Here is a 23,174-nt window from a genome sequence, read left to right on the forward strand (position 1 = left end):
CTGCCATGCTTGATGTTTCTGATTTTATATTTATTATTCCGTGCTCGAGTCTGACCACCACTCTTTCAACCCTTTCCATCTCTCCTCCAGAACTTGAAACAACTCTTCTTCGTCGTCTTCGCTCCATTACCTAGAGGTTCCAGTGGCGGTGGCAGGGTATCCGCCGGTACCCAAGTCTTATTATTATCGGCATGTCCTTCCGCAGAGATAGGTAGGATCTTACCCTGGCCCTGCCAGCGGGACTCGGGAATCTCTCCAATCTTGGTACTCGCCGTCATGAACGTCATGGTCGACGTTGGACGCGGCGCACGGCGACCACCGTCAATGAAGGCTCGTCGTGGAGGCGGTGGGGGAGGAGGGGGTGGTTTTGAATCCAGTGGGATCTTTGGCGGGCGAGGTGGAGGAGGATCCCGCCGCCGGCCACAAGACTGTTCTGGATGAACTTGGACAGCAGAAACGACTTGAAGCTCGAAAAAGTCTGACGGCACAATCAACATGCTCGGTTGTCGTTGAGGTTTCGAGTCCCCGTCGTGATCAAGCACTGCCAGTGCATCGTGTTTGAGTGATTCTTGACGATGCCGACGGACCCTATCTGGGGACACACATCTGGATGTCTCGTTGCCAGTTTGGTTCCCGGCATGCCGCCCAGGTTCAAGTTGTGGGAAAACAGGTGTCCTCGTCTGCGTCCGCGTCCTCGTCCTCATTGTCGCAGTTGAACCGGAACTGGACTTACTCTGACTACTAGTCGTAGAGTCCTGATTCTGATCCGTCTTTCTCGCACGCTTTGCCCCCTTTCTCACCGCTGCTGGGGCGCTGGGAAGAACAACTGACGATGTGCCGCCATTTTTGGATCTCACCCATCCACCTCGCACTAGTAGCGCTGTCGATGCCCGAGATTGTTGCTGTTGCTGTGGCCGTTTCTCTGGCAGTGACAGTGACAGGGAACTTTCTTGGTGAGTTTGATGATGCCGATCGTGGCGACCAATTCGATTTTGGCCCTCTTCTTCTTCTTCCGCTTGGTGATTCTGAAGAGGAATTCTAACTAGAGGCCGCCGTGGTGCCATCACACTAAGCCGCGTCCTGAGCTGTTCCAGTGCCGCCATGGTATCCGACGCCGCGGCCTCGGACAGACTGAACAGTGCCTTGTTCGACGACATGACATTCTCTTTCGACTGATTGTCTGACAAAGCATGATTGATAAGCTTGATCAGCCCCGTGTTGAGCACCAGGAGTGTCTGTGCCAGACTCGAATGAGCCGTACTGTCGCCAACTTCGAAGCGACGACCAAACCGGCCCACGCTTTGGTCATATTCATGTTTGATTTGTAAGGGTCGGCTTTGCAGTGACTCTTGGACTGATTCCCATTCCGCTTCCTCCCATGGTTGGGGAGGTCTCGCTCGACATCGAGACTTTTTGTGTTTCCCGACGCCGAGGCGGTGGAGTATTTCCATCCCGCTGCCGAAGGCGGAGATGATGGATGCCACTACTGATGCCACGCTGACTGCTCCCATTGTTGCCCGGTAGTGAATGGTAGTGTGTTTGTTCTTGAGATACTACCACATGAACAAGGTAGGGGGCCAGACACAGTGAGCCAGTCAATCAGTTAGTGGGTAAGTCAGCGATTAAAGCCAAGTCAGTATGCAGACAGAATATCAGCCTGGACAAAGGTCAGAGCAGGACGGGGCAACAGTGCAACCCACTGCAGTGCCGACAAAGGGCTGAAAAGGCAGAAAGAGACATCCTAGAGCCGGACCCCGAACTGTAGAGGTAGCTACCTACCTGTGCCATAGATATAACATGAAACAACATCTTGTTATGAACGGGGTTCCTCCGGTGGCTCGGCTCACCTCATGAGGACCCTGAGAACCCTGCAGGTTCAGAGCTTGACGGAAAGCTTCAAATGCAGTGGTGACTACAGGAATGTGCCATGAGTCTCCAACTTCAAGTCCAGGAACATGTGCATACAGTAGGGCATGGATGCTGTGTACCTGGTATGAACAGCTCGAGAGGGGAATGAATGCTTTGGACCACTGCACTGCAGGGCAACAAGTTACCCGCGTTTGACTGGTAGAAGATACAGGCGCCCCATGTAGGCAGCCGACCGGGATGGCGGGATGGCGGTTCCAGGGCGCTTGTGTTTTGTGTCTTGTCCTTCGAGTGGCCAGAGTCGGGGACAAAGGAAACATGCATCGAGCCGACGAGCATCCTTGTATCGCTTTTACGCGATTCGACGGAATCGAACGAGTCAAGAGCCAGTTCAGGAGGAGTTGTCTTTGAATGGTTCCCGGATACACGATGACTACAGCGGCAGCAGTAGAACAACGGGATAAGCTGTGGCAGAAGAGGGAATATTCTTGTTTCGATCAATCATAATATGCATCATGTCCTGCTCACAGCACTTCATAGGTGTTCTATGGCAGACTCGAATGAAACAAACAGGCCAGGCGCAGTACATATACACTGCAGCAAGTCCCCAACCTGTACCAGCCCCTGTTCATGTAGATATTGTACTAATTGTTGCATTGTTTCACTTTCCAGCTTTGGGCCCTGCAACACCCGCACCGATCACGCTGGGCAATTCTTCCCTGCCCATGTTGAACAACATGCCAATGGCGCCGGCAATCAAGGCTGCCAACACCACCCCAAAGCCCGCAAAGAGAATAAACGGCGTGCTGACGTCCTTTTTCTGACACGCCGCACCACCCCATTGGATCGTCTTCTTTGTGCCGTCTTCGTTCACCCGCGCCACTGTTGTGCCACAGCGGCATTTGAAGCAGTTGGTATGTGCTTGGTAGCACGAGCCGTGCCCGGAGCAGGAATTGGTCGTGTTCTCGCATGCCGATTTGGAGGCAAAGCATTCTGGGATGACAGAGGGGAGAGTAAAGTTCTGACTGGAATTGGACGCGGCGGCGGGAGAAGACGAGCGGTCGGCAGGCAAATCCAGCGGTGTCTCTTCGACCTTTTTGGGTGCCCGCACTTTGTGTTGATGCGTCTGCTTTCCTAGTTTCGATGGAAGCAAGAGCAACGTAGACTCGACATTGTCGGCTGCCGACAAATGCTTAAGGATGCGAACCAACGAGGGCAGTTTCTCTTTGACTTCGGTCGGATTCGTGGGCAAGTATCCGTGCAGCGACATAATAATAGGAATATTTGGGATTTCCGAGGCCGCAAGACATAGCGGCTCCTATAGTAGGTCAGATCAGTCGAGCAGAAACCTCGCACACTCCAAGCAACTCACATTCTCCATTGGATATGAAAATATAACTTCAACTCCTCTCCCATTGACTGCGTTGAGGCTCGGGGGGACAATGTATTCGCATGTCGAGTCCTTCTTGTGCCTCTTGGGGATGACCTTGAAGTCCGTAAGCAAGTCACGACCCGGCTCTTGGATCCATAGATCAGGCATGACAGTGTCGAAGTCGTCGATCTGCATGTCCACCCCTGATATCCTTATGAACAGTTTGCCCGGTGTTTCTGTAGGCTGCTGGCCTTCGGGGAAAAGCGGTGCTTGGTAGCCTCCATATGCGTTGATGTCCTGGAGCAGACTCTCCTCTGTGATTTCTAGTTTTCGGTCGGCCGTGAGTCCTCTTCGTCGGGCAAGAATCGCGCTGGCCAGTTTCGAGTCGATCATGGACGTCGACGGAGACTGTGAGCCGGCTTCGGGATCGACCGTGAATAGATATGCGCCTTGAGCAGCGACATGCTGCAGAAGTGCCACGCAAGGCAGAAGGGCGGCGAGGGTCTTCATCTTTCCAGTTCCTGTGCCAGCTCCGACGTTTTGTTCTGTGCTGGCAGCAGGATAGGATGGATGTTGAATTCGACGCGAGGCGGATCTTTAGTTCGCCTGTCAGGTTGACGTACAATAGTGTGTATAGATACGATTACCTTATCGAGGCCGACTACTGACATAGCAATACCGTAATTTACACCACTCGACGCCTACAATACGCCTTCACGTGTCTTCAACATCCGTATTCTTACGAGCGTCAACCCGCACCACCATCTGTATCACAATATCATCTTTGCCTTCCTACGTCTATGACCGCAAGACAGCGATATCTTCTGTATTGGTATTCTCTCAGCAATACATGCGCATGACGGCCTCCCGCCTTCCACGAGCAAGTACCGCTTGAGGCATTCGTGCCACGGCAGTGACCGCGGGCGCGGCGACATTCGACCCTCTTAACTCTTCGCGCAATGTCCGCAACTGAGGTGGCTGTATACCCATGCTCAAGTCCCTGTTCCGTCGGTCGCGGACAGCGCGTGTGCCGCTCCAGAGTGGACACATTGACGTGCAAAGAGTGTCGGTGACACGGCAATCCAAGTAGGTCCAAACTATCAGCCTACAACTTGAGACTTCTCTAACTGCACAACTAGACCCGTCATTTCCCGCATCCTGACCAGTTTCGTCCTCAGTTACTGCGTCATCTCCACCATAAACCAACTGCTTCCCAAAGAACAGCCCAAAAAGTCGGACCAGAATACAGTGGCATCTAGGCTACCCGAACAGCCGCCACAGAATGCCTCACTCCCAGGTTCTGATTTCCAACCGAACGAAATCAGCCTTCCCCTCCTTTGGTCCATCCGCAAGCGGAGGGGTCTGCCTTATAGACCCGAAGATCCAGAATGGAAGACATTCCAGAAACTCCAACAGGACCACAAACTGGTCCACGACATAAAGGTGCAAGTTGCAAAATTGGTCGAGAAGGAAGCCACAAGGCGGGAACAGTTGATTGGATTTTTCCGGGTCATCCAACCACAAGAAATGCGAGTCAGCCTTGAACTGGTCGTCCCGTTGAATCGCCCTCCTGTGTACGAGGTGAAATATCTTGTCCTCAAACCTGGGCAAACTTCGGTCGCCTGGCGACAACTACCAGAATCGTATGGAAGCAGACTGGACCGTGCTCTCCATCCGATCATCCTCGGAAAAGCATTCTATTACGGACTCAAGGAGTTTTGGGTCATATCATACCGGATCACAAAAGCTCGTGCTGTGGACCGCTTGACTTCGGCCGGGCTTTTATCATCCAGCAACACCAGCACCCTAAACAACATCCGCCCATTCTATCTATCTCACCTACCAACAGCAAGAAGAAATCTCAGTGAGGAAGAAAAGGCTGCCCAGCAACTTCCGATCCGACGGATTCCCGAGAATGACATGAAGAAAATGCTGCCTTTCCTCCGGGGCGAATATGGACAACACGAATCCATGCAAGGTTACCGCGATGCTGTGCGCACAATGACGTACCAGGATGCCATTGAATCCGCATGTACTATGTTCCGGCTACATTGGTCTTTGGGCCAAAGCAAAGCGGCACATACAGATGCCCGTGATCCGTGTCATATCATCGGGCATATTGAGTTCGTTGGGGAGCGTGGTAAACTGCGGTTGGATGTCTTCGCGGTCTATTCTCCCAAAGCGAAGAGTCTGGTCGGCCGACCAGTGATTACAAAAGCGTATGGTATTCCAGATGCCACGAAATGGCACGACCCGCGGTTGCGTCGGCGGAGCCAGGGATTTATCCAGGACGTCTCACAACCAAAAGGCAACCCTGGCTTGAAACAAACTCCTCCTACTGCCGTTGCTGCTCCTCCTTCTCCGGCACCACCTCCACCGCCTCCAGAGTCTGTTCCAGATGAGTCTGGTACAGACACAGATGAGAAAGAACGGAGAGAAGCGGACGAAGAAAGAGATGGTGAGAAGTGATCAAAATCAGAAAAGAGAAGTGAAGCTCGGTCACACGCCATAGGGGTGGCGTACGTCTCAGTATGAAAAAGAAACGAGCAGGCGGCGCCAGTGGAGGAAGCAAAGGCTGGAATTGCAAGTCCTATCCCATGAAGGCGGCTCTCGATGGTTGCTCCGAGTGCGGCTGCGCAACCCAAGGCGCATGACCATTTTCGAGGGCTTTGAACTCGTCACCTGGACGAAAATGGAGAGAGAGCGCCGCTTACATGCTCTTGATCAATCCTCTCAGCATGGAGCAGAAGAAGTTCTCTACCCTCTACCCCAAAACAAGTCGAGTAACTACCTATGTACGGTGCCGTCAGCTCACACGATCAATATCTCCACATCAAGGTGAGCATTTTCACTGCCGTTCGAAGTCGTTCGTCGAAGCGCCGCCGCTTAAATCAACCAGATGATAGTCTGATACAGTCGGTACATGGTGGGTGGCCGAGCGCAAATTGCATAATCGATGCATGGCGGATGCGGACTCGAAGGCGGAAGTGAGACAGAATGTGCCCCTGGTTCATGATCATCGTTACGGTTAGGTCAAAGCCTGGATCAATATCAGGGCCAGTATGACTGTCAGTGTGGGTGAATTATGTCGTATTCCATGGTCAGTGACCACTGCAAACAGGTCGTAAGCCTATGCCATAAGTTTAGGTATTTATTTAATGGACACTACCTCCTACCTACCTAGGTATATCCTCCATTTGTTCATCTTCTTCCACTTGCCCGCACGCTCTCTTTTTTCTTGTCTGTCTACTGTCTCCTCCCGCCAGTCCCTTCTCCGTGCTTTTCACCCCTTTTTGGACAGTATGTATATGTATGTATGTATACACGCAGAGAATAACCTACGACCATAGATGGAGCTTCACCTCTCTTGGACAGTATATATATACACCCCATGGCACAAGAACTTTCGGATTTCACCCGCAGCTCTATAGTATGGTGGGGGTTCCGATTTCGAGTATAGTATGATATGATATAATGCGGCCATGAACCCAACCCTTCCTTCTCCTGAATACCCTACACCCAAGAAGAACTGACGATGTTTTTTTTTCAACCCTCCATAGCCTTAACAGCCCCCTCATAAAGTTTCTTACATTCATCCCCCGCCTTCCTCACAATCTCCTCCATCTGCTTATGCGCCTTATGCAACTCATCCACAATAACCAATTTCTGATTCTCCATCTTGCGGAACCGTTTCTGTGCATCACCCCTGGCATTACGCACCTCGAGAGTTGCGCGATCATAGACCTTTTTGGCTTCGGCGCGGGCCTGTGCGCGCGTCTCGGCCGTCATGGGCGGCACGGGAACCAGGACCAACAGGGGATTGTTGGCGTCGACTTGGGGGACAAGACTATATGGACTTCCGAGGATTGAGGAACAAATTGGTTTGACGTGCTAAAAAGAACAACAAGAGAACATTGTCAGCAACCGCAACTGCAACCGCAAAGACGTAGGACCTTGCAAAAGATGAGAGGTGCTTAGCTTACCGCCTGTTCCGCACAAAACACCTGCATCATCCTCCCTCCTCTAGGCGTAACACTCGCCAAATCCCCAATCTTCATCCTCTCCTTATGCGGCGGCGCCCCATGGGCATCATGACCCTTGACATTTATCTCCACAGGCAATCCCTCGACCATTTGCGGAGTGACTCTTCCGGCATCCCGTGTCTTGAGTAAGCCGTCCTTGAGACGTTGAATAGCCTTGGCGATTTTGTTGTTCAGATCCGAGAAATCGTACGGGTCGATTTCGTGCTCGCGTTCCCGTTCGGCCGCGTTGTCGGGGATCACGGTCTCGGGATTGGGAGGTTGGACGGAGGGGGATTTTCGGGCGGATTTTTTGCATGAGGATTGTTTTTTGAGTTGGGGACTTGAGGTGGTGAATGGCGAAGCCGAGGACTTCAAGGCCGATGGATTGGGATTGCGCAATGGCAATGCTAATTGTGTACGCGGTTGCGATAGTGGTCGTAGCCCCGTGTCTGGTTGTCGTTTCGGCAGGGTCATCATGGTCCGTCGGCATTGAATACATATCGAACTTGAACTTTGTGAAATGGGCACTTGTGCTGCTTGCGGCCGGACGAGGGCTTGCGCGAGCTGGAGCGCTGCGTCTTTGCTTCGACGAGGAGGCATTCTTGTTTATTGAGTTCAGAGTTTCCGAACGCCGGAGAGGGAGATAGTGCAGGATTGTTACTACCCAGGAGTTACATAAAGTGTCTCGTCTCCCTTGCAGTGAACTTGAAGCTTTGAGGGTGCAATGTTGATATTTCGAAAGTTGGAGAAGCCAAAGCTGAAGCATTGGCGTGCAAATGTAATAAGTTCCACTCTGATTTTATTATTGGAGTGACTCCGACCTCACCTCACGGCAGGGCGGGTTCAAAAGCGGCGTGTATTCGGAACATTCCCGTTACCTCATATAACAAAAACTGAGCGAGCCCATACGGTCTAGAGAGCCCTTGGTTCGAGCCTCAACTGTCGATACGGTACTGTACATACTGGTAGTGCAATTGAAGACGTTCGGCTCAACATAAACATTACATCGAGAGACTCGGAGTAATAATACTGTGTAGGTCTCGTAGGCCTTGATATCGGCTGAACAGTACTAACACTTTCCAGCTTCTGTTGTGTACACTTCTACAGGACCACTGGCTACGAGCAGTCAGGTCAAGATATACAAACAAATTGTCGTTGAATTGAATCGACCAAAAACATGTCATTCTGCAACGGCAAGAAAACTGCCGCTCTATCTGATTGATCATAAGCCACAACTTTTCTCCTCGCCTGGCCTGACCTAGCTAGAACCAGACCTAGCCCAGTCCAGCCCAGCCAGCCTTGCCTTTTGATGTCAAAGTCACGGTTCGGACCTGCAAAGAAAATCCGAAACGACGCCAGCCAATCCCTGAAAATGGCATGCATGCATACTCGTAAATGTCATGAGAAACCAGTGTTTTTTTCTTTTCGCGTTCCTCCGGATTGACAATGACGGTTGTGACTGTGACTGTACTGTTCGAGAAACGCCTTGATTTTGAGCCGCAAATCGATGGTACAGTATGCCTTGCCTGTCTAGTGTACAAAGCACAAAGCACAATTATCTCGTGGCCATGGCCTTGGTCATGGCTCTCTTCAGGGCCAACTCCTTCTTCTTCAGGTCATCAGGAGTCGAGTCCTCCAACTCAAGCTGTTGCATGGCATCGCTGAGGGCCTCCTCGATCTTGGCCTTGTTGCCACGCTTCATCTTCATGGACAAACCCGGGTCGGAGATCATTTCCTCGACACGGCCAATGTACGACTCGAGTTGCTGCTTGGCCTCGAATTTCTTGGTGAAAGCCTCATCGGTGGTCTTGAACTTGGCGGCATCCTCAACCATCTTCTCAATCTCCGAGCTGGACAGCTTGCCGACAGCGTTGGAGATGGTGATGTTGGCGCTTCGGCCGGACGACTTCTCGGTAGCAGTAACCTTGAGGATACCGTTGACGTCGACCTCGAAGACGACTTCAAGTTGAGCCTCGCCAGCCTTCATGGGAGGGATAGGAGCCAAAGTGAATTCACCCAGGGAGGTGTTGTCTTCGCAGTTGGTCCGTTCACCCTGGTAAACAGGGAACACGACGGAAGCTTGGCCATCCTGGACAGTAGTGAAGGTTCTATGTAACACGTTAGATATGATCGCAAGCAAAATGCGAGAAATACACACCTCTTCTTGATGGTCGGGACAGTCTGTCCACGAGGAACGACAGGAGCAAAAATGTTGCCTTCCATAGCAACACCCAGGGAAAGCGGGACGACATCGAGCAGCAGCAAATCAGCAGTCTCGGCGGAAGTGGCTTTGCCGGAAAGGATACCAGCCTGGACGGCGGCACCGTAGGCGACGGCCTCATCGGGGTTGATGCTCTGAAAACAAATTAGTATTTACCCGACATGTTGCAAAGGGAGATTGCTCACCTTCTCCAACTTCTTGCCATCGAAAAAGTCGCTAAGGAGTTTCTGAATACGAGGGATACGGGTGGAACCACCAACAAGGACAATCACGTCAACGCCAGACTTGTCAATGTTGGCATCCTTGAGCACCTGTTGGACAGGCTCGAGAGTGCCGCTGAAAGCCTTGGCATTGAGATCCTCGAAACGAGCACGGGTAATTTGAGTGTTGAAGTCTTCACCGTCAAAGAGCGAGTCGATCTCGACAGTGGTCTGGGTGGCGCTGGACAGGGTTCTCTTGGCACGCTCGCAAGCGGTCCGCAGTCTTCGGAGAGCACGGGCATCCCCAGAGAGATCCTTCTTGGTCTTCCGCGTGAACTCCTTCTTGAAGTGCTCAAGGAGGTTGGTGTCGAAATCTTGACCACCCAAGTGAGTGTCACCGGCGGTGGCCTTGACAGTGAAAACACCGCCCTGGATGTTCAGCAGAGACACATCGAAAGTACCACCACCGAGATCGTAGATGAGAACGTTTCGCTCCTTGTCGGACTTGCCGGAGCCCAAACCGTAAGCAATGGCAGCCGCGGTAGGCTCGTTAATGATACGCAGAACGTTCAGGCCAGCAATGGCACCGGCGTCCTTGGTGGCTTGTCGCTGGTTGTCGTTGAAGTAGGCGGGCACGGTGATGACGGCCTTCTCGACTTTCTTGCCCAGCTTGGTCTCGGCGACTTCCTTCATCTGTGGCCATAGTTAGAACTGTCATCTTATTCGTCGTACAACCAATCCGTACCTTCATGAGGACCATTGCGGAGATTTCCTGAGGAGAGAAAGTCTTGGTCTCGCCCAGATATCTAACTTGGACCATAGGGTTGCCACCTTGGTCGACGACCTTGAATGGCCAGGACTCAACATCCTTCTTGACAATCGGGTCATCGAACCGTCGTCCGATCAATCGCCTAGAAACTTTGTTAGAACCCCGCATCTTTTTCAGTTTCCTCGACAAAACTAACTTGACATCGAAAACGGTGTTTTCCGGGTTCATGGCAGCCTGGTTTTTGGCCGCCTCACCGATGAGACGCTCTTCGTCGGTGAAGGAGACGAAGGAAGGGGTGGTGAAGCTACCCTGCTCGTTGGCGACTGCAAAACAGATTAGTCGAGTTCACAGCAGACCAGACGGACCAATACATACTGATTTCGACATTGTTGCCCTCGTAGTTGGCAACACAGGAGTAGGTGGTACCTGTTTGAGTCGTGTTAGATGCTGCACAACAACGGTGAAGAGGTCGCAAAAGCCATCGTACCCAGATCGATGCCGATGGCACCATCGTAAACTTCGTCAGCCATGGTCGCGGGAAGGAGAGGACTGTTGATATGAACTCTGCAAGGTTTATCGGGATGAGCAGAGGCAGTGGAGGGAGAAAGAGACAAGAGGACGAAGGTGTGGAAAAGATGTCGAGCGGACTATTAAGGCGCAGGCCAACTCGAACTTTTGCAAGATTCAGTTGGGCGAAGCGGGCCACATAAATTTTCCAAGCCAGGGACCCAAAAATTTTGGCCAAGATTCGCCGCCGCCGCTATCTCCGACGGGACAACGCGCTAGTCTGTTTGCGGAAGACCCTGAATGGAACTAGTATCGTATACCGGATTACACACTAGCGGCACTTTCAGGGTCTGGATCTGGATCGTGAGTATCGCTCTTGGCCACGTCTGGGGCCATGGTTTACAACATTATTGCGCACTATCATTGGTGAGCCTCGTTCTACAGAATGCTCATTGCGACAACTGGACGTGTGTTTGATTCATATCATCGCTGTACATCAATCCAAAATACCACTTTCCCTCAACCCAGCCAACAATTCCGGCTCCAAGAATCGTTTCACATCAACATCCTCGCTCAAACCCTTCCTCCGTCTCGTTTTGAGGACAAAATCCCTTGCAGCCTGCTGTGGTCCCGCCATCTCTAGAGGGCGGATCTTGATGCTCTTATCGAGCGGATCACCAGGAACGACATCCCAGCGATCAAACACCAACGACACACTGGCAGCTCCCTGGCTGTGGATGCGAAGATCGGTCTCAAACCCAAAGCTGTCGATGACCGGCAGCAAAGCCTTGGCCGCATACAGCGGGGTACCAGCCACGGGCCCATCCGAAATCACATGTCCCCGCCTCTTCATCAATACAGTATACAAACCCTGGATCGAGTCTGCCGGTCCCGTCATATGCACACTGTAGATGGGCTCCATTAGTCTGGGCCCGCCCATCAGAAACGACGAATACACCGCCCGTCGAGCGGTTGGAATAATCTGGCCGCCTCCGCGGAAAATCGGCTCGGCCGCCAGCTCAGCACCCGTCAGTCTGAACTTGGTGTTGCGGATAGGCTCTTCGCACAGTGGTCCTTCGCGCGTACCCCATGAGAAACCTTGTTTGATGCTTTCCTGCACCGTCCGCAGTAACTTCTTGTCCGTGGTCGAGGGCAAGGTGTCGTCGCAAAGAATATTGGGACCCATCTCGTCCGGACCGAACGCCCAGATCGACCGCGCCGCCAATTTGTCCCATTCGTATTTCTCCTCAAAGAACTTGGCCACCTTGCGGATCGGATCTCGTATCCTCACCACCCCGGCCTCGATATCTTCGGCAATCCCATCATCCAACGGCTCCGCAATCATGGTAAGCTTGTTTTTCTTATTCGGTGTCAACGCGTAGCACATGATCGCGCTGGTTTCGGTCACGGTCTCACAGAACCGAGTGACCGGATCGGAAACCTTGATGTCCATTTCGGCGTAGAGTGTCCGCAGGTCGTGTAAAACGCAGTCCATGTACAGTTCGCCTGTGCCCAGGACGACATGTTCACCGGATTCTTCCACTTTGGTCGTGATCAGCGGGTACGATTTGTTGATTTTCCGCAAGCCTTCCAACATCTTGGGCAATTCCGACGGGTTGATGGGCTCGACTGCAACCTTGAAGACGGATTCCGTAAAGTGGCGGATCGGTCGGAAGATGTATGCTCCCTCGCCGTTGGGAAACTCCTCCGCGACCACAGTTGCCGTCTTGACAATGGAATTGTCGATGCCAGCAAGAAGCACGAGGTTTCCTGCCGGAACCCCCGAAACAGGGATGTTGTAGCGCGAACAGTCCAAGAAAGTAGATGTAATGGTGGCGGTGGTCGAGTCTTCCTCGTCTTCCAGACTGTACGATTCACCAAGGACTCGAACGATCTGTTCAGGCAAGGCAGTGCCGGACAAAATGCGGCCAAAAGCGTTGAATGTCTTGGCGTCTGAAGTGTTGAACAGTTTGGTGACGTGCACGACCAAAGGGCCATCTGAGTCGCATTTGATCATCGACTCTCCGACAGACGACTCCTCCACAGGTCCGGTGTAATAGTGTTCCAGTAGCCGTTTCGCGCCGTCCACAGGAGATGGTAGGTGTTGAACAATCATGTCGACAAACCCACTTGCGGGGCCGAAAAACTGAGCGCACACCAACTTCAGTAGCACCTTTGCATCGGACTTAAGCTCGGATGGCTTCAACGAGATTCCCAGGGTCTTGAGTGTCGCTTCCAGATCCTCAGGACTCTCGCTAATAGTAAGAGAGTACAATTTGTAGATGGGTTCGAGGACAAAATTGACAAAGGCTCGTTTCGACCCCTCCTCCATTCCCTTTCTCGTAAATTTCCGACTCCGAGGGTTAAAGAAGATATCACCCCACAATCTGCGGGAGAATTCGGTCGCGTCGACTTTGGGATAGGTTTCGGCGTACATTTTGGCAAACGACGGTAGCGTAAAGATCCATTCCATGGACGTGCAGGCAAAGGCGACATTACCCTTTTCAGGCGACAGCCGCCTCTTCTCTCCTTGGCCGGGAATGGTATTCTCAATAATGGTATTGACTTCTTCAACCACGTGCTTGAGTTTGAAATACGCGTCCGTCGGCGGGATCTTCAGTTCCAAAATCAAGCGGTCCATCTTGTTGATGACCAACACCATGGGCAAATCTTCCAGCACGGCATGTTTGATAACTTGCTCCGTGTTGATCTGGACGCCTTCAACCACATCCACCACCAGAACAACTCCATCAACAAGTCGGAGACTGGAAGCGACCTCGTCCACAAAGTTGACATGACCAGGCGTATCGATGATGTTGAGAATGTGCGATTTCCCCCGCGTGCCCTGCATGACAAGACTGATGGGCGCAGCCTTGATCGAGACACCTCTCTCCCGCTCCAGGAAATGTGTATCCGTGTACCTCAGCTGTTCATCCCTTCTCTTGCCGACGCGTCGATCCAGCCTCTCCTGCAAATCATGTGTTTGCATCACCAACATGTCCACAAACGCCGTTTTTCCATGGTGTAGATGTCCCGCCACGGCAATGTTTCGGATTCCTTCAGGGAAACTGAGCAGGTCGGTCATGAAATCTCGCGAGTAAAACACAGGCGGCAGGTCGGCCTCTTGAACCTGGAATTTCTTCTGCGTCACAGGCGCCACAATCGGCTGCGAGAGCGGTTGCGCATCTTCCTCTTGAACCAGTGTTTCCACATCCTCGCCATATACCTGCTGCGCTGTGGGATAGTATTGCTTGTCTTCGTGTAGGATCACGGCGTTCGAAGGTCCCTCATCGTCCACTTCCATCAACTGATCGTGCTGTTGCTGCTGCTGCTGCTCCGTGTCCGAGTCCTCGTCGTAGACGTAGTTCTGGCCCGCGTCGCCGCCATCTTGCGTCCCTTCATCTTCGGAGACTGCTTCGCCGATGAAGTTGCCGAACCTGTGTCATGCCGTTAGAGAGAATCAGTATGGATACGGTCATGCAAACTCACTCGTCATAAAGATCGTCCATGCTGGCGGCTTGGGCTTGTTTGTCGGTTACAGCACGGCGCGGCGCAAAAGTTTCAACCTGCGAGTTCAAGCATAGAAAATCCGCCGCCCAGCCTGAGCATGAGCATTATTGCGGTTCGCTGCGTTATGGCATTTGTGCTCGCCCGTACATGGTTGATAAGATAAGATACTTCAGCCTTGCCCCTGATTCATTCCAGACTGCGATGGAAGGGCACTCTTCCAACATGTGTATGCTCAGTTATCTGGCGCACAAAACAATCTTGTGTCGATTAGTTCATTCCAAGAAGTGCCTCTACTATGGATGAAATATTATGGACGACACCCAGGCAAACTATACGGTAAGCTAGCCACGATATCTGCCAGACTCGACAGCAACATCTTCAAGACACTACCACCCTACTTAGTACGCGTCCTGCCGTTGTGTCCATCCCTCCTGTCCAACAAAAGCAATATCCCTCAAAGCAGTCAAGACAGGAGTCCCATGCACAAGCTCAAAGCTGTCGAGCTTAGCTCCACTAGGCTCATGAGCCCACAGTGTCAAAGCCAACCAATTTGTCCCATGATAGTTCAGAATCCCTTCTGGGACAGGAAAGCTCGTCTGCGGGCCAATGTGGTTGATATACTTGCCATACTGAAAGCCATTAACAAACAGCTGCACGCGGAACTTTGCCGGCGAACCGCCAGTGGTGCTACTAGTAGTATTGCCAAAATTGAACGACATGGGAACATCCCAACCTTGAGGTATGTCCAAGTCGAACTGGGCCGTGTAGAAGGCGACACCAGGTCCAGAAAGCCCCTGAAAGGGACTGGCGGATTCCCAAGTCGTGCTCGGCGGATAAGGGAGGTGGAAACCCTGGCGTTCGGCGTACAGACCACCTTCGTTGAGCGGGCCTCGGACACGGTCTTGATAGTGTTCGCCGCCTAGATTGCCGGTGAGTTTCCAGGTGATGTCTGACGAAGCCAAAGTATCGCTTCCAGACAGCAAAGCATAGTTCAGGATTCCACGCGGTGTCTTCATCTTGTCGGCGCCCACTGTACCGCTCTCTTCCAAGCCCATATGGTCAATGAGCACCGTCACGACATAGTCCTTGCCAGCATCGAGTTGAGGTAGATTATATGTGGCATTCGTGTTGTTTTCGGTGCTGACTCCGGCCCACGACCCGAGATATGTCTGGTTCAGCCAGACAGAGTGGCCAAAGGCAGAGCCACCTTGAGTGTTCAGATACAGGCTCACATTCGATTCGTTGTTGGTGTCAGCAGCCCTGAAGTGCCCGCGATATATGAGTGAGCCGGTGTGGAACCCGTAGTCGGAAGCATATAGCGATGTGGGAGTCGTCAAGTTCCGCACGGTGTTGTTCGTCGTGGCATGGTCGGCAACAACCCATTTTGAATCATCATAATCCGGGTCGTTGACTTCTGGGAGACTGTCGATGTACTTCCAGTCGAGGCTGTTTAATGCGGGTAATGTTATGCCAGGATCTGTCCACGAAACTGTAATGTTTGACCAGTCGCCGGAGCGAGCGTCTGCGCTATACTGCACACTCTGTCCATTCACGCAGAGTGTCTTTGCCGCGGAAGGGACGCCAATGATCTCAATTGCGGTCGTTGCATTGAAATCGGCTGTGATCTGAAGCTGGTCGTCTACCAGGGAAGCTGATCTGACAAGGTAGCCCGCCTTCACGATGATTGACGATGCAGTGGCTTCCTGTGAGCCAAACGATGCGGAGGTGCCGTTTGTTGACAATTCGGGGATCCAGTAGTTGTAAGCCGAGTTTCTATCTGCTTAGAGTCAGCTTGAGATATTTTCCCCGGTAGACGGTCCGTTGAAGCTTTAATGCTTACCAAGGATATAGATTTCCAAGTCTCCCACTTTGACGACGCGCCGTGAAGGAGAAGTATGCCATGCAATCGTAGCTGACGAGCCTGTGCCTGTGCCTGTGCCGAAGGTTACACCGGCATCTGAACCCTCTACGAGGGACGCCGCCGCCGTGGACAAGACCGAAACCTCATGATGCTCTCCTTCCGCACCGTACAGAATCACGACTTTCCTTGACCCAAAGACCTTCCACGTCAGTATCTCTGCAGTACTGTACAAGAGCGTCGTGCCGCGGATGTCGTAGTCTGAAACGTGGATTTTCGAGTCACGGCCGTTGAGAGTCAGTACGCCGCCCCCGAGCTGGGGAATGGTCAGATTTCCAGCACTGGTTGGTATGGTCAGCTTGTAAGACGTCGACTCTTGACTTGCATAGTCAGTGTGCCTGACCGCCCAGAAGGTCGAAAGACTGCTGTTGCTTTTCACAGGCGTCACTGTCAAATCCGCAGTGGTCGTATACATTGTGGTGGAGTTGGGCAACTGCTCCGCATCGAAGTAGGAGGGCGATGTCTTGACAAAATTTGCAATCAACTTCAGCTGACTGTACTTCTCACGTTCGACTTGACGATTTTCGTCAATCGGAGCAGCATAGTCATATGAAGTGTATCCCCCGGGATGTCCCAGATTTCCCCAGTTAGTGCCTCCGAAAGTCTAAGTAGAGCGTCAACACAACAGCACTTCGAGAGAGGCAATGATATCTCGGGAGGGGATTCTGACCATGTATAGATTCAATATTTTCACCCCAAAGCTCAAATCATTCTTGTAAAAGACCCTCTCGAACTCGCTGTTGACCAGGACGCCGCATTTCTCGAAGCCTGGCCCTCCCCAGGGATCAAAAGAGCCAGCTTGGAACTGACGGAGGTCAGCACGGCCTTATGGTTGGTGTTAGTGTATGTACTTACCTCCGTGACGCTATAAGGCGTCGTAGGACTCTGGTTGAGGTGCTTCTGCCACCAGTCGGTGGGCAATTTTCCTCGGGGCCAAACAGTCGGATTCGCCTTTGAACCGTCAACGTCGTTAGTCCCACTTGTTTCTGGATACTTACACAGTCGAAGCCCAGTCTAGGGAGCCGTCAGCAGGGCATGGTATCATAGATACTAAGGACACACTCACGGGTAACCATCATGGCCATAGATGTCTACCGCTCCAACACCCGTGCCAGGAGCATTGTAACCATTGACGCCAGCATCATTGCTCAGCATGGGAACAACAATCCCAGCCTGTCTAGCCTGGTCCATGACATCCTGCATGTACTGGCCGTCCGGCTTGGTGTAACCACAGCAGAATCCCGAGTACTCGTTCTCCGGCTGATACAGTATGACGGGCCCGCCATTGGTGATCTGTGCTTTGGCGATTGTTGATGCGACGTGGCGGACATAGCTGTATCAAAAGTCAGAAACAACGAGAGGCATTTTCCTTTTCTTCTTATTACTTCTCGGTAGCCGCCAAAAAATCGGCATCTGTTGTCCTTAGAGTCCCTCGCAGTCTTTGAAGCCAGCCTGGAAAGCCTCCTCCTGAGACTTCGGCATTGATGTAAGGTCCCGGTCGGGCAAGGAGATATATGCCCGCCGAGCTAGCGGCTTCAAAGAAAGGTTCGAGCGCAAACACCCCCTCGGCACTGTAGTTTCCAGGAGTCCCTTCCAGCAGAGCCCAATCGACATAGAATGACACACAGTTAAAGCCGAGTGCTTTGATTTTCTGGAAGACATCAAGCCATAGTGAGGGCACAGGCAATCTGTTCGTTTGCTTGGTCAACTGTTGTCTTTTTCTCAACGCAAACAGAACAGCCAGGAGTCCCTGGGACCAGATTTCAGTTCTCTCGCTACCAGCTTACCTAAATGGATGCACTTCACCACTGAAGATCATGATCCGCTCGCCATGGATGAACAGCGACCGCTCATCCCAAGTCACCTGCCATCAAATCTCAGCCTGGGACACTTTCATCTGAAGCCACAGCCACAGTATGGCGGTTTTGGTTTTGCACCCACGATGTTTTGCAAGAGAGCCCGTTTTTCTGGATCCGGATGTTCGACAATGCTGAAGCCACCGAGGGTCCGAGGACGGGCAACAAGTCCAGTAACTTGGACGGCCAATATGGCGAGCACCGCGGAAAGAAGCGTCAGTCTCATTGTCATCGGCTGCTCGCGGAATCGTGCAATCGTCCTTGCTGAAGGATACTTGCAATTTTCCAGCCCAGTGCAGGTTCAATGCTTTGCCTTTTGAACATCCGGTGCCTCGACCGTGGTCACCGTATCCATCCGTATGGCTGCCATGTTCATACAGATGCTCCGGTGGCGGGGTGAAGGTTTCCACAGGCACTGGGTCATTGTGCATATCGACCTTCCATGTAAGGTCGTAGTATAGCAAGGGTCGCTGATCCTCCGCATCCCCAGATCTACATTTTGACAGGGGTGCCGTGCCGTTTGAGGAACTTGAAGTCCACAGAGTGTAACCAGGTTCCACAGTGGTACATGATGTACATCAAAGGCAGAAACTCACCGGTGGTCACCAGTGGGTTACCTGATTGTTCAGATGCTTGCTGTTGTACTAGTAGGACTTCCATGAAGGTTTCTGAACGTTTCCTTCCATTGTTGCTAATGGTCAGTCCGGTCGGTTAGAGTGGTTTCGAAGGGTTACGTTCGAAATGCCTGTTACACACCATCGGCAGTGTACCTTAGTATCTGGGTAGGTATGGAATATCTCCACCTCCACCTTCAACAAAGCTTTCACTGCAGCAAAGGCAGTTGGATCGAAGTGTGGTGCCGATATAACTTCCCCCCCCTAATATCCAGGTCTCGGTCGACATTTGCCCGAAGTGTGCAGCTACCACTGCAGCTTTCAGGACTACCTAGGTACTGTAGTAGCAATGAATGCGAGTTGAATTGGTACGAGTTCAAGTTGGGAGATGACCACCACTTCCTAAGCAATAGCCTTTCAGAGCTAGAGTTGCGACTGGAGTATACGAGGGTCATCTGCCACTCTGTGGATATATTGTTGGACGTGCTTATTAGTCATGACCTGAAACTTGCCCAAATTTGCTACACAAGCAGAGAGATACTCTATCTCATGTCTCATGTGCTGAGATCAAACGAAAGCACCGGCGCCAATCCTCATGCTTTTGTTCTTTTTGCTATCCATTCGTACGCACGTGCAACCCATGAGGCCATGCATTCCGCTGTAAGGACAGACGGGCGAGACAGCCCCAAAAATTCACATCAAGGACTCGATGACCAAAGCACTGGCTCCACCGCCGCCATTGCAAATGCCAACGCAGCCAATCTTGCCCTTCTTAGCTTTCAAAACCCCCAGCAAAGTCGTGACGATGCGCGCACCCGAGGCGCCCAGTGGGTGTCCGAGAGCAACCGCACCGCCGTGGAGGTTGACTTTATCAGCAGACAAGCCGAGAATCTTCATATTGGCGAGGGCCACGACGCTAAAGGCCTCGTTGATCTCGTAGGCGTCCACGTCGTCCGGGCTGACACCAGCGTGTTTCAGGGCCTTGGGAATGGCCAGTGCGGGCGCAGTGGTGAACTTGTTGGGCTGCTGGGCGGCGTCTCCCCAGCCGAGAATCTTAGCCAGCGGCTTGATGTTGAGCTCTTTCAGTTTGGCCTCGGAAACAAGCACAACAGCCGCGCCGCCATCGCTCAGAGGAGAGGCATTCGGTGCAGTCACCGTCCCCTTGTCGGGAATAAATGCTGGCTTGATGGACCGTAGCTTGTCAACGTTGAGATTCTTCGGTTCGTCGTCCTTGTCGACCGTGACACCAGGCTTACCCCGAGCGCCTGGCAATTGGATGGGGGCAACCTCGAAATCGAATAGACCTTCCTTTTGAGCAGCCTGTGCTTTTTGGTAGGATTGGATTGCGTAGTCATCCTGCTGTTCGCGGTTGAAGTCATGGTCCCGGGCGCATTCTTCTCCCTGCAGCCCCATGTGTTCTTGTTTTCCGTACGCGTCTGTCAGACCATCTCTTAACACGCCATCCACCAGCGTCTGGTTCCCGAATTTCACTCCGGTTCGCATGTTAGGGACGTAGTGAGGACAGTTGGACATGGATTCTGCACCACCGGCAACAACGATGTCGGCGTTGCCCGTCATGATGGTTTGCGCGCCGAGCACAATCGCCTTGACTCCGGATGCACAGACTTTGTTGACCGTCGTGCACACCGTCGAGGCTTCGAGGCCGGCGCCGAGTGCGCATTGACGTGCAGGGTTTTGACCGAGACTGTGGTGGGCAAGTCAGCAAGAACCATAGGTGGTTGTTGGAGTGATGCTTACTTGGCGGACAGGACGTTGCCAAAGAAGACTTCCTGCACATCTTGAGGCTTGATCTCCGGCACTCTTTCAAGGGCAGCTAGCAATGCGGGTCAGCATTGGGTTGTGGAATAGACTACCTCAAGGAGGACTCGTACACTTGATGGCGTGGGATCCCAATTGAGGGGCAGTCAGCGAGGACAGCGATCTATAGACAGACAGTCAGTTCGGAAACAACATTATAGTCCGTTGTCGTTGTCAAACTGACCCTAGGAACGAGCCGACAGGAGTCCGCGCCGCCGCAACAATGTACACAGAAGGCAATGCCGGTTTCTGGTGGGGGATTCCATTGGCACCGTTGGAAGCCATGATGTAGTTGGTGTTGGGAACGAAGTGAGACTAAGTCAATGCGCTCGGGGTAGGACAATGCTTGGTTCGGTCACCGCTGCTCCAGGTCCAGCAGAAAATATATACGTTGCAATCGAGCGAGGCGGTCGAGTAAACAGTATAGTATGGTCTGCTGGGATTGATCCAAGTCCGAGTCCCTCAAAATTTTGGCCGGTGTCGGGTGCGGAGAGTCGGTCAGCGCAATTGCGGCGGTTCATCAGTCGATCAGCAAAACGGCGCCGCATCTGCATCGCGCCACTCCGGAACATGTCTGCACGGGCGGTACTGACACATGATTGGCAGTTGGATGCCCGGGTGGAGGGGCTTGCACGTGACACAGGGATGACATAAGCCTCCTCAGCCTTGCCCAGCCTTGCCCCTGGCCGAATTGGCTTTGCAGTGTCAATATCAACTTTGATATCACACCGAAGAAACCTCCTCCAGAACCTTGACAATGCTGCCAATCCCTAATCACTTGGGAAAAGGCTCTGAACCAGCCGCCAGGCCATTGATGAAACTCAATCCCAATTTCCAGGGCATTTGTCCTCATGTAAGTAGCAGATGGGGTCCAGCCCGTAGATCGCTGGCTGGTTGGAAGCCGCCTTCAACAACTTCAGCTCTGTCTCTGATCTGGCGTCCTCCCCATGCCCAACAGCACCGCAATGTCTTTTAGCACTGCCTGCGGTGAATGTAAGTGCCTTCACGTGAAGACCATAAATACTAATCCGGACATTTACCCTTGGCGCGTTGAATTGTTTTCATTTCCTACTTATAGCAAACTCTTCTCCTCTGTTCTTCTCTTCTCTTCTCTCCTTTGTCCTTTCACATCCACACTCTTCTGCTTCACAAGGTCGCACAATACCAAAACTCTTGTTCATCAAGGTCTTCTCCAGCCGCGCTCTATCAGTAAGTCACCTTCAATCCATCGATATAAAAGCGCGGATACTAACCGATCTGAAAAGGCTCCCTACTCTATTGATAAATAGAATAAACCTACACTATGGCCTCAGCATCCGCAGCTCAAGCTTGGTCTAAGGCTTCAAAAGAATGCCACATCTGCCGCAAATCAGTCCACCCCTTAGAAACTGTCAAGGTCAGCAACAGTTGCCCTCACATCTGGTGTCGCCAATGTCTCTCACGACGATTCCAGCTCGCCGTGAAAAGCGAATATGACCACCAAGTGCGATGTTGTGAACCACGCGTTATTATCTCAGTCACCAACCCACAAGTCGCAGCTGCGCTCGGCACCGAATTGACGCAAAAAGTCAAAGCAAAAACCATCGAATATGCCACCAAAGACAGAACATACTGCCACGTGCCCACATGCTCGACTTTCATCAATCCAAACACTATCACCACAGACAACAAAGCCATCTGTCCAGTTTGCCAGGAAACAACTTGCGCAGCCTGCAAGCTACAATACTATTCACACTCAAACTGCGCCCCTGCTCCTGAAAGTGAAGAGGCACTAGCATTCGAGCAATGGAAAAAAGAAAACGCAGCAGCAACTTGTCCCACCTGTCACCGCGTCATCCTCCTTTCTCAAGGTTGCAACAATATCGAGTAAGTCACTTGAGCCTCACTTGAGCCTCACTTTTCCTTTTCCTTTTCCCTTGCTGTTTGTCACTTTGTCACTATCACTACTCGGACCGAACCGTCACTAATGCTCTATCCACTATATAGATGCCTCTGCAAAACCGAATTCTGCTACGAATGCAACGCCCCCTGGAAAACATGTGACTGCCCCGACTGGAACGAGCACCTATATCTTCGTCGGGCCGTCGCTGTCGCCGCTGTTGAAGGGAGTCCCGGGGCCGACGTCGACAATATTGCAAGGGGGCTGATGGAGGCGGGGGCGGACTGTCGACATGGCCGCGTCGAGGAGTGGGCTCGTTTCCGCTTCCGCCTTCATCAGCCCAGCTGCGCTCCTGATCGAGAAAGACGGTGTGATGATTGCAACTGGCGTGCTCGCGTGTTTTTGTGGTTGTGTCGCGGGTGTGGGACGAGAGTTTGTACTCGGTGCCGAAGACGGAGTGACTTGCGTGGGGAGTGACCACCTGCACTTTTGCAATTGTGATGACAACAACAATGATGACCATGATGATGATGATGAGGGTGGTGCTCGTGGTGATCACGCTGAAGATGACGGGGTGGTTGTGGTGGTGACAACATGAAGATGGTGATGGAAGCCATGATGA

General features: G+C 52.3%; 9 protein-coding genes across 9 annotated transcripts; 2 read left to right on the forward strand and 7 right to left on the reverse strand.

Moving 5' to 3' along the window:
- Positions 1-65: 65 nt before the first annotated feature.
- Positions 66-1,511, reverse strand: HMPREF1120_07752 (uncharacterized protein; the record flags this gene model as incomplete). Its single annotated transcript, XM_009161982.1, has 1 exon — positions 66-1,511. The coding sequence occupies one exon, from the start codon at positions 1,509-1,511 to the stop codon at positions 66-68; it is 1,446 nt and encodes a 481-aa protein (XP_009160230.1).
- A 1,016-nt stretch (positions 1,512-2,527) lies between these two features.
- On the reverse strand, positions 2,528-3,748 carry HMPREF1120_07753 (uncharacterized protein; the record flags this gene model as incomplete). Its single annotated transcript, XM_009161983.1, has 2 exons — positions 2,528-3,184; positions 3,239-3,748. 2 exons carry the CDS (start codon positions 3,746-3,748, stop codon positions 2,528-2,530), a joined length of 1,167 nt encoding a protein of 388 aa, XP_009160231.1.
- Positions 3,749-4,226: 478 nt separating this feature from the next.
- Positions 4,227-5,707, forward strand: HMPREF1120_07754 (uncharacterized protein; the record flags this gene model as incomplete). Its single annotated transcript, XM_009161984.1, has 2 exons — positions 4,227-4,324; positions 4,378-5,707. 2 exons carry the CDS (start codon positions 4,227-4,229, stop codon positions 5,705-5,707), a joined length of 1,428 nt encoding a protein of 475 aa, XP_009160232.1.
- Positions 5,708-6,221: 514 nt separating this feature from the next.
- HMPREF1120_07755 (ribosome recycling factor) lies at positions 6,222-8,020 on the reverse strand. Its single transcript, XM_009161985.1, has 2 exons — positions 7,222-8,020; positions 6,222-7,129 (listed from the first exon to the last, which is right to left on the reverse strand). Exons 1-2 carry the CDS (start codon positions 7,858-7,860, stop codon positions 6,785-6,787), a joined length of 984 nt encoding a protein of 327 aa, XP_009160233.1. The 5' UTR covers positions 7,861-8,020; the 3' UTR covers positions 6,222-6,784.
- Positions 8,021-8,243: 223 nt separating this feature from the next.
- Positions 8,244-11,231, reverse strand: HMPREF1120_07756 (heat shock protein SSB1). Its single transcript, XM_009161986.1, has 7 exons — positions 10,938-11,231; positions 10,826-10,876; positions 10,647-10,773; positions 10,427-10,592; positions 9,667-10,374; positions 9,419-9,615; positions 8,244-9,368 (listed from the first exon to the last, which is right to left on the reverse strand). The coding sequence occupies exons 1-7, from the start codon at positions 10,978-10,980 to the stop codon at positions 8,816-8,818; spliced, it is 1,845 nt and encodes a 614-aa protein (XP_009160234.1). The 5' UTR covers positions 10,981-11,231; the 3' UTR covers positions 8,244-8,815.
- A 94-nt stretch (positions 11,232-11,325) lies between these two features.
- HMPREF1120_07757 (elongation factor EF-2) lies at positions 11,326-14,528 on the reverse strand. Its single transcript, XM_009161987.1, has 2 exons — positions 14,447-14,528; positions 11,326-14,394 (listed from the first exon to the last, which is right to left on the reverse strand). Exons 1-2 carry the CDS (start codon positions 14,464-14,466, stop codon positions 11,454-11,456), a joined length of 2,961 nt encoding a protein of 986 aa, XP_009160235.1. The 5' UTR covers positions 14,467-14,528; the 3' UTR covers positions 11,326-11,453.
- A 337-nt stretch (positions 14,529-14,865) lies between these two features.
- Positions 14,866-18,473, reverse strand: HMPREF1120_07758 (beta-galactosidase A; the record flags this gene model as incomplete). Its single annotated transcript, XM_009161988.1, has 9 exons — positions 14,866-16,244; positions 16,308-16,989; positions 17,056-17,190; positions 17,241-17,336; positions 17,384-17,399; positions 17,452-17,718; positions 17,771-18,073; positions 18,173-18,249; positions 18,327-18,473. 9 exons carry the CDS (start codon positions 18,471-18,473, stop codon positions 14,866-14,868), a joined length of 3,102 nt encoding a protein of 1,033 aa, XP_009160236.1.
- A 1,075-nt stretch (positions 18,474-19,548) lies between these two features.
- On the reverse strand, positions 19,549-20,958 carry HMPREF1120_07759 (acetyl-CoA C-acetyltransferase; the record flags this gene model as incomplete). The annotated part of the gene is made up of 4 exons (XM_009161989.1): positions 19,549-20,560; positions 20,614-20,689; positions 20,748-20,797; positions 20,858-20,958. The coding sequence occupies 4 exons, from the start codon at positions 20,956-20,958 to the stop codon at positions 19,549-19,551; spliced, it is 1,239 nt and encodes a 412-aa protein (XP_009160237.1).
- Positions 20,959-22,844: 1,886 nt separating this feature from the next.
- Positions 22,845-23,150, forward strand: HMPREF1120_07760 (uncharacterized protein; the record flags this gene model as incomplete). The annotated part of the gene is made up of 1 exon (XM_009161990.1): positions 22,845-23,150. One exon carries the CDS (start codon positions 22,845-22,847, stop codon positions 23,148-23,150), a length of 306 nt encoding a protein of 101 aa, XP_009160238.1.
- Positions 23,151-23,174: the final 24 nt, after the last annotated feature.

The sequence above is a fragment of the Exophiala dermatitidis genome, assembly GCF_000230625.1.
Source record: "Exophiala dermatitidis NIH/UT8656 unplaced genomic scaffold supercont1.6, whole genome shotgun sequence".
In the NCBI taxonomy this organism is placed as follows: domain Eukaryota; kingdom Fungi; phylum Ascomycota; class Eurotiomycetes; order Chaetothyriales; family Herpotrichiellaceae; genus Exophiala; species Exophiala dermatitidis.

Bases quoted from the DNA above. Each gene is read 5' to 3' on its own strand.
- HMPREF1120_07755 (XM_009161985.1), bottom strand. From the start codon at position 7,860: ATGCCTCCTCGTCGAAGCAAAGACGCAGCGCTCCAGCTCGCGCAAGCC. The intron at 7,130-7,221 runs GTAAGCTAAGCA...TGTTCTTTTTAG, and splicing joins TGTTTTGTGCGGAACAGGCG to CACGTCAAACCAATTTGTTC.
- HMPREF1120_07756 (XM_009161986.1), bottom strand. From the start codon at position 10,980: ATGGCTGACGAAGTTTACGATGGTGCCATCGGCATCGATCTGG. The intron at 10,774-10,825 runs GTATGTATTGGT...TCTGTTTTGCAG, and splicing joins GGGCAACAATGTCGAAATCA to TCGCCAACGAGCAGGGTAGC. The intron at 10,593-10,646 runs GTTAGTTTTGTC...CAAAGTTTCTAG, and splicing joins AACACCGTTTTCGATGTCAA to GCGATTGATCGGACGACGGT.
- HMPREF1120_07757 (XM_009161987.1), bottom strand. From the start codon at position 14,466: ATGGACGATCTTTATGACGA. The intron at 14,395-14,446 runs GTGAGTTTGCAT...GGCATGACACAG, and splicing joins ATGGACGATCTTTATGACGA to GTTCGGCAACTTCATCGGCG.